We start from the raw sequence: 9,668 nt of genomic DNA on the forward strand, positions 1-9,668 counted from the left end.
GTTTATGTGTTATCAGAGATGACATGGAGCACAGTATGTTTATGAAGGGTGGAGTGATGGTGATGGTCTGATACGCTGATTAAATTATGCTTATTATCCCCTTCCCCTATCAGCAGAGAATGTAATTCTGGATGTTTATCTTGTTCTTACCCCGCTTAGAGTTTGTCCGGCCCTTTGTACAGCAAATACTTTGCACAGTCTTGGGAAATTAAAAGATACCCTTTGTTTAACCCTCAGCTGTCTGCGGCAGATAACAGTCCTATACTTGTACTTGCTGCTGACTCAGGCCAAAAGAAATGCCTTCATGTATTTTTAGATGGACATTTCCAATGTGAGGCAAAGTGGCAGCTTGTGTTTGAACTACAACATGTGTCTCTTCTGCAGTGCAGCAGCTGTTTGACTGTCAATCACGCAGTATTAGCAGGTCTCTTAATATTGTTGCTGTCAGACTAAAATGTACTTTGAATCCAAATTCACCAGACAATATATCATGGCATAGCTTCATGACTGGCACTGTCTGTGAAATTCCTTAGTCATCCAGGTCATGGCTACCCAAGAAGGGTTGAATCCAGGGGAACTGGGCTTTGATGTAGATACTTGAAGACATTTCACCTCTCGTCCAAGAGGCTTCTTCAGTTCTGTTCAGTTCTGACTGACTCGCATTTAACCTCTGTGGAGTCTTATTGGACTGCCGCTGAATTACAGTGTCCAGTTACACAAGGTGGAACAGCCTACATCCAAAAAGGCCCAGTGAAAAACAATATGAAGACAGCTGAGAACGTGTCCAAAATAACTTTTAAAGCAGTGTTTTCCCTGCTAACAAAGAAAGAAATATATTTGTTGTGAGTTGTACTTTTTACTACATTTGTAATTTCTGGAACAATTTTAAGTATGTTGTCAACAAACAACAATAATTTTATACTAATTTCAATATATTTTCATTGTGCGAATACTTTGTGTTGGACACAAAAAACATCAGTCACATGCGCTTTGATTGTGCTTTTAATTTGAAAGGTCACGGCGGATGTACTGCGTTCAAACTGGTTACCTTGACAAAGTGGCTTTAAATGGGAATGCCCTCTGTGCAGCTGAGGGAGTCTCCTTTAAAAAATCTTGGTGGTGACTGGGATGCGGTTGCCGGAGCCGGGCACCTAGCCGACCATCCACGCTCATATGCCCACCGCAGGTAGGCCTTGTGTTTTCTGTCTTATTCTTTCTTTTTCTTTCTGCTTCTTGTGCTCTGTCTTTGCCGCTTGGACATAACAGCATAACCGCTCAGCCTTAATGACTCCTGACAGAGCAGCGCTAATGACTTTCAATGGTAACCTCCCACCAGGAATAGCGGTGCGGGGTTTAAAATTAGATAGCTTAGTGTGTAAATATGTCCTATTAATAATGTAGCTGCTGAGGGAGAGCAGGCGTACGCTCACTTGGCACAACGCGTCCGTGCGACAAAACTGCAGGTTACAGGTTACATTTAGATCACTGAGCACCAAACCAACCGGTCTCTTGTTATTATTGAATTGTCAATGAGCTGACATTGTCAGTTAAAAAAAAAAGATGTGCATGCATTCCACCATATCCCGGCATGCCAAGCTTCTTGGCAAACCCTAAAGATTATGGTGAAAACATTTAGGTGTAATAGGATTTAGGTGTAATTTATTTTAAACATATAACCTTTGTTATATTAGGCAGACTTTTACATATAAAGGCGACAATGACCGATTTTTGATTATTTTAAGTGGCTTTGGTCAGTGTCAGCATTTGGCTCCAAATTTCACTATCTGGCAGTTGGGACTGTTTATCGGGTTTTGCAAGCTGCGTGTCTTAACAGGGCATGGTTACTTTAGCACCATAATCTTTACCCTGTCAGAGCAGGCATCTTCCTTCTCCATTATTATTACATTTAATCTCTACATCACTGATTACTGATAAACATTTTAGTCTAAATCTATCTGCTACTTTATATACTGTTAGTATAATCTATAACAATGCATAATATTTAGTTTTTTGTTTTTAAAGTGTGAAATCTAGTAACTGCAGAAACAGTAAAGTTGAGAGAAAAGTGTTGATAAGCTGAGTAACAGATATATAAGGTGTAAAACAGGATTATTAACCACTGTCACAGACTTGCTAATAACATTAAAAGAAACTGCACTTGACGCTTTGACAATCTGGGTGCAGGGAAAACAAAATATCTACAAACAAAATATGTTCTTGTTTCTATGTCAGTTTTCCTCTAATGAACTAGCTATCTAAAATAATAAATAATAATAAATACATTTAATATTATTTATATGTACTTTATAATGTCAAGTGAATACCTGGAGTCAGAGGCTGCAGAGATGCTAAACTTCTCTGCTAAACTACTTTGCTAAGCTAGATTTAGCCACTGCCTTATTTATTATCTGTTTTTAAAAATCACAATGTTTAGGGTATTTCCTGGGTTTATTTGATAGTGACAGTGGAGAGAGACTGGAAATGTGGGGAAGGAGAGTAAAAGAATGACATGCGGCAAACAGCCTGGTCAGCTGGGAACAACTGAGACACAGAAATGCCCTTACTCCCTGCTCAGAGAATAGTTGCCCATGTGGTCTGCACCCCAACCACTCAGCTATCAGGTTTTCCTCATTTTTACCCCCTCCTCCCCCAAATTAGAATCTACAACCTGGTATCTTAAATATCTGGTAATGATTCACTTTTGACCAAATTTGTGGTTACTGTGTTTTGGCTCTGTGGGAGAAAAGCAATTATTCCTTGAAGTATAAAGAAGTATAAAGTAACATGACATATAATTTCTTCAAAAGTTGTATTTGAAGTTGTCCAGCAGAGCGCTGAGTGGATTTGCTTTTTTCATCCCACCACTGCTGGTTTGTCATTCGCGCTCATGTTGGTTCCACTTATGGTAAAAGTATGCTGTGACATAACAGCTCTCTTCACTCAAGTTACAACATGTGAGCAACAGTGGAAGCCTTGTGCTACAAATGTATCAGCTATGTAAATATGGACCTGGAATCTGTCTGAGATTTGGCCAATATATATATATATATATATATATATATAAATAAATGTCTGAATGAGGTTTTTTTTTTCTCCTCAAATTTAAAGGAATGTCTGTATGGGGAGGAGCGACTGTGTGTTGCATGACAAGCTAACCCAGTGATTTAGATTCTTCAAGATAAAACAATCTGGGTGACTGATGTTGTTTCCTTCACTAAGTGTAATGAGCATCCTGTTTACAAGTTGCTTTTGTTTAATTTAAATGTCCTGTCCTCTTGTAAACATATGTTTCCCCTACAGCTTATGGCCTAATTGAGAATATTTAGACATTGTGATGTCTCCTTAACTCATGTGTGGTTCAGTGCAGTTTAATTGAACCTTGTGCACAGCAGTGTGATGTCGCCTTTTCTGGCACCCTGCCATTAACATTTTATTTTTAGAGTGGGCTGCATAAAACACAACTATGCTCATCAGAATCAGTTGTCCTTGACGAGGAAAAGAAAACTTACTGACTGTGTCTCATCCCTCCCACTTCCTTTTCTTAGACTGGGATCACTCACTCCTCTCTCCACACACCAAAGATGACATCTCCTTCAAACCTAACCCATGTGGCACCACAGGAACAGCGCTTCTTGGTGTTGTTCGACTTTGACGAGACCATCATCAGCGAGAGCAGTGATGATGCTGTGGTGCGTGCTCTGCCAGGCCAGAAGCTCCCCGACTGGCTGAAACAAAGCTACAGAGAGGGGCACTACAACGAACACATGCAGAAGGTCTTAGCCTACATGGCGGAGCAGGGTGTGTCCAAGGACTCCATCCATTCGGCAGTGGAGAAGATCCCACCGACGCCCGGCCTCCTCAACCTCCTCCAGTACCTGCAAAACCACCAGCAGGATTTTGAGTTAGTGGTGGTCTCCGACGCCAACATGTATTTCATCGAGACATGGCTGGAGCGTGCCGGGGTGCGTCACCTTTTTCACAAGGTTTTCACAAACCCAGCCAGTTTTGATGCGACTGGCCGACTCGTGCTGCTCCCTTTCCACTCCCACTCGTGCTCCCGCTGTCCTGACAACATGTGCAAGCAGGTGATCCTTCGGGATTATCTGGTGAGTCGGCAAAAGGAGCGTGGCGGCATGCCGTTCCAGAGGGTATTTTATATTGGAGATGGGGCCAATGACATCTGTCCCTCTCTGGCTCTGGGGCCCAGGGACACAGCCTTCCCCAGGAGGGACTTCCCCATGCACAGGCTGCTGCTGGGGATGCAGCAGTTCAAGGCAAATGTAGTTCCCTGGGCCAGCGGTGAGGACATTGTAGACTGCCTGAAGAAAATAGTAAAGGAGAGATGAAGTGTGTGTGTGTGTGTGTGTGTGTGTGTGTGTGTGTGAGAGAGAGAGAGAGAGAGAGAGAGAGAGAGAGAAAGAGAGACTGAAAGAGATAGGGTGATCAGGACGAAATGCATGATTTTACCTCAGCTACACTTGGTACAACTTATAAAGATGTAGCCAAACAAAGTGCATCTATTTGAATCAAATCATTTTTTTAAAGGAATAGTTAAACATTTTTGGGGAATAAGCTTATTTGTATACTTGCTGAGAATTAGAGGAGAATGTCAAGGCCACTCTCAGTCTGTATGTAGCTGGAGCCAGCAGCTGGTTAGCTTAGCTTAGCACAAAGACTTGAAACTGGGTAGCCTGACCATTCAACAAGTGACACAAGCCAAGCTTGCTAATTAACACAGTGTATCTCAAACAGATTGCAGGAAGTTGCACTTTCTGGTTAAGAACTAGTCTGGCACATAAGATAAAACTGCTGTCTTCTTTAACCTTTACTCATAGTGAGGCTAGCTGTTTCCTGCTGCTTCCTGTGTTATTGCTAAGGTAACCAGTGTCATTTTTACCATACAGACAAGAGAATGGTATTTTGCGTTTATTCCCATTAAGTATTTGTGTATGTATAGAAGAATTTGCCATTTAAATTAATGAGTATTAAGTGTGTACGCAGTATTAGGTGATAGTAATTACAGTATGCAGTAACAGGACTCCCATTCGAATGCAAATAAGCTCAGTGGTTAAGATTATCAGGATCAATAATGGAGATACGCGGTAATGATGATGCATTTAGTTTTGATTCGCTCATAATGAGCTAAATCCTAGCTCAGCTCATTTAACACACCACCCCCCTTTGATATTTACTTTGCATTTGAACATCTCACTGTATCTGACATTTTTGAACAATGTTAGCTGTGAAACTGTGGGTCACATATACTGTCAAGACTGTAGAGATTTTAGCAACCAAGAACAACTTAAAACTAATTCCATCTTTGGAGTGTCTCTGTTATGACAGGCTTCTTTTCAATATACTTAACACTTCATCCGAGGCCTCAACAATGAACACATAAGAAGGATCAGGTGTTATAGCACTGTCTGGGACAAAAGACCACACATGTTGTGTCAGGCATCGACATGGACGGCATAGAGCAGGGATAAGGTGACAGAGATTCAGGCACACTACCTGAGCACTCTCCGCCACTCATTACTGATACCTAATCTAGGGTATACAGCAGTAATCTACACCAGCATGTGATCCAAAGGGAACACTGTAGCCATATGCCTGCACTTTGGCCCCATTATTAAACTGTCTGACTCTGAAACAGTGAAAGAAAGTGTAATGCAAAGTACCAGTTAAAGATTTTAAATTCTGTTTGTGTAGTCATTAGTTAAAACAGTGAATATATATTAGTATTGATAAAAGGCTGTTTACATTGGGGAGAATTTATATTCTTTGAGAAGTTCATCGTCTTTATGTTTGAATGTATACCCAGTTAAAATACAGTGTTGTCAGAGAGTGGTGTTGGTATCAGCCACTTTGGTGTATATTTGCATAATTAACTCAACATGCAACCTCATTTTGCCTCACTAAAGTCATGATAGAGACAGGGAAATGTATTCAAAAATATAAAAAAGAGCACCTTTATTCACTGAATCTAGCATTGTATTATTCAGTATTGTATTATTATTGTTTAAATTCAGGGAGGAGTGAAAAAATATTGTGTTGCAGGGTCCTAGTTTCATTTTCACTACTACTACTATACACAGTCTAAATTCCTACGCTAATGGGGCATGTAAACTGTACGTTTGCTGATTTTTTTCAGCCTATCTAAGGTTCTTTTCCATGTTAATGTGCACACAAGTAACTAATACTGATCCTGTCAAATGACTTCAGGCCAGAGGTAACTGAAATAACTGAGTGACTGTTCATTTTGTATTTTAAATGTCTCTAACAATATAAATCAGTGTACATCTCCGTCAAGCCATTACAGTGAACAGCAAGAGAGTCTGAGAAGCAGTAAACAGATAAGTAATTAGTTTGCTAATTAAACAAAATACTTCTAGTCTTGACAAACGACACGATGCTGTTTAAGTGTTTTTAATTTCTCAGGGAGTAGAAAAGAAAGTGTTAATAAGCAAATATAATAGTAATAATGTATATTTACGGAAATGTGTTTGTTTGCACTCTCAGATTTGCTGCTCTAAGAACAAAGCGTTTGTGATTAAAATCAGTGCAGCTGGAGTTTGACCCTGAAATTCTCTGAGATCTAAACCTAATCCATTAATACTTCGTGATTAGTAAAGTTCTGTGAGCTTTACTCCCTCTGATGCTACAAGTATTGACAATGTAACACAACTACTTTAGTTTAAGTATCTGTGACTTCCATAGAGTTTTGTGCAATAAATAAATTCTGTATACTTGATATGACAATGAGATTTAAGGTTTAACAGGAAGAAAAAACTTGACGTTTGACATTTTCAGGGATGTGAAATGACCCCACATCACCGAACTACAGTGTTTTTTAATGTCATTTTAAAATGACTTCACAATAACCAAATAAAATTGTATGTTGTTAGGACTCTGCTTGACTAACATGCTACCTTCTTCTTCTGTTTTTTCTTTTCTTTTGTGGTTAGCTGTATCTTTAGCGTATGTATTTTTAATCAAAACTTCAATTACATGTGTAATGTATAATTTCAACAGGAATATAAAGCCATTATCTGATTCATCTGTTTGCATTGTGTGCTTCGTAACCATGAGTCTAATTTATTTTCACAGTTATACCAATGGAGGATCAATTAGGCTCATCATAAGTTATCAGCTGATGTTGTAGATAAATGTTGAGATTGTTGACAAACTGGTCTCACCTCTCTTGAGTTTTAAGCGTCAAAAAAATTAAGGATGGGGAAGTGGTTTAGTGGAAGCGACAGTGAAAATGTAAGGGACATGTTGATTTAGCAACAGAGGCAGAAACAGAGGAGGAAGGACAAAGGAGACCTGGAGTGAGATGAGTCATCCGAACCACTTTCTCAACTTCCAGGACTTCAGGCAGCCAAAGCACAGAGTGAAGACAGAAGGGCGGGATTAGAGGAGAGAGGATGAGGGCAGGGAAAGAAGTGTGTAGGTCATGGGGTCAGCGCAAAGACAGTCAGCAACAGCAGCATGGAGGAAGGAGAGGACAGACGGACAGCAGCACTGAGCTGTGAGGATATGAGGAGACGTAAGCAATGAGATGAACAAACGTGTCTACATGATGGTCGAGGTAGCCACTCAAAGTGGATGCAGACTGCTGGGTGTAGAGAGGGGGTAGATAACAGTAATTCAGAAAAAAAAATAGAGCAAGAATAGAGAATAGAGGATGCTAAAGACAGTTAAACTGATATTAAGTTTGGTCAGGCTGCTCACAATGCAGTAGTGGTTTTCTCCTCTGACCCAGATTAGTATTTTCACAGGGATTTTAAAGCTGTAAATAGAGAAAGAACCCTGGGATCAAAACTCTTACAAAGCAACTTACTGCTAAATTTAGAAATTTGAACAGTATATCCACCACAGACATGAATATACTATGTGTTCCCAGTGAAGTCTAGCATATGCCTCTCTAATACTGTATCTTTTATCAGGCTGTTGAACATACAGTGTGTCAGATACTGTCCTAAACTGCCTGGTGTACAGGGTGTACAAATCTTAACTTATGTGTACATCTCTTGACCAGAAGATGGCGCCAAATCCATGCATCTCTATTAAAACTGAGCATGAGGTCTTGTGCCTTAACACTTTACTCAGTTCTTCCAGTGTACCAGTCATTCAAGCTATCGTGGGGATACTTTGAATTGGATTAATGAGAAAACCAAGTGACAACAACAAAATGATGGATCCTTTGGCGTAAACAGTGGCGCTGATGTGAATTCATGCAACAACTCTCCAGAGATTATGACAGCAGAGGCTCAGGGCTGTGGTGATGGAGACGACGCTGTGTTTATGCGTGCTCCGTGTCACCATGTGAGCCTGAGATGCTGCTGAAGTCAGCCAAGTAATGTGTTGATTCAGCTTTTTAACTTTGTGTGGAGTTCAGTCCATTGTTCAGTCCACTTAGCCTGACATGACCTGTTTCTACATCTGACCTCTGTTTCATCTCTTCCTCTGTGCTGCCGTCTTGTTCTCTAGTTTGACTTCTGTCAGATCAGATAAACATATTCCAGGCATCTGTCTTTGCATCCAATCGCTTCAACATTGTTCTCTACTCGCATCTGATTTCCTCTCTCTGATTTATTCTGTCACCCCGCCCCCTGGGTGATTCCATGTCATTGCTGTTGTCTACAATTATATTCTCTGTTGTCAGTCCATGACCCATGATGATAATGTCACTGGTTGACTGTAAGCTGACTGTACAAAACACTTGTAGCCCCCTCTCACTCTGCTTTTGTGATGTATGCATCGTCCACCTCCTCTTTTAGCCATCACTCTTTGGAGGACCTCTCTGTTAGCTTCTGCAGCTCTCAGCTCAATCGATCCAACCAGAATTGATCCTTCAATTTAGGTCATATTGAGCCTGACATTGTTAAGGAAAAGAGTACATGCTGAGTCTATTATGGTTAAATAGGCAAAAGATAACTTGCTGCCCAACCCAATTTCCAGTGACCTCTAGAGGTAAGTGGATGGATGGAAAACCCAATTACCATCAGTCTGTGAAGAATGATGACGAATCGCATTTGAGGATCTCGAAACTCGTCAATGGCGGCCTTGCCGCCTCCTGTTGCATCTCCCCATCAATATCCACGCACCAGCTGATACAGCCCTTCCCCCAACCAATAACAGCAGACACTCAACTGTTGAAATGCTTTAAATTGCCAGTGCTATCCGATGATTGCTTTTATGGATAACCTCATTGATTTCTCTCCATTCAATTACTCCTGCCCAGGTGAAAGATAACTCAGTTAAGGGACTTGAGGCTTGTAAGAGGTCACTCTAAATTAGGATGTCGAGCTTCCTGTGCCAAAACACTATCAGGCTGATTGGGATTGTAAGTGTTCCCACTCCTCTGTGTGTGATTCTTCTGCTGATAGTTTAAAAGAACACAATGCCAGCCAAAAGTCAAGCTAATAGCTTTGAGCAGTGGCACTCCCCGAAAGAAATACGGTCAGTTAGCAACAGATGGAGAGGGGGAGGCGTGGGCCATCTGAGCTGACATTTGTCTAACGTCCTTGAGATGATGAGGGAGAGATAAAACTGAGATTCCTCAGCTTCTCGGTCCTCAGCCACTGAAACAAACAAAAAAAAAAAAAAAAACAATGCTTGAATTGTATCTGCATGTCCTTGAAGATGTTCAATATCGCAAATAG

The 9,668-nt window shown here is 40.7% G+C and overlaps 1 protein-coding gene across 1 annotated transcript; it reads left to right on the plus strand.

Annotated features, from left to right (window-relative positions):
* Positions 1–993: 993 nt before the first annotated feature.
* On the plus strand, positions 994–7,057 carry LOC108898750 (probable phosphatase phospho1). The gene is made up of 2 exons (XM_018698774.2): positions 994–1,186; positions 3,546–7,057. The coding sequence occupies exon 2, from the start codon at positions 3,582–3,584 to the stop codon at positions 4,344–4,346; it is 765 nt and encodes a 254-aa protein (XP_018554290.1). The 5' UTR covers positions 994–1,186; positions 3,546–3,581; the 3' UTR covers positions 4,347–7,057.
* Positions 7,058–9,668: the final 2,611 nt, after the last annotated feature.

Source organism: Lates calcarifer, linkage group LG23 (genome assembly GCF_001640805.2).
Source record: "Lates calcarifer isolate ASB-BC8 linkage group LG23, TLL_Latcal_v3, whole genome shotgun sequence".
NCBI classification, from domain to species: domain Eukaryota; kingdom Metazoa; phylum Chordata; class Actinopteri; family Centropomidae; genus Lates; species Lates calcarifer.

Excerpts from the sequence above, each read along its gene's own strand:
- LOC108898750 (XM_018698774.2), top strand. The coding sequence starts at position 3,582 with ATGACATCTCCTTCAAACCTAACCCATGTGGCACCACAGGAACAGCGC.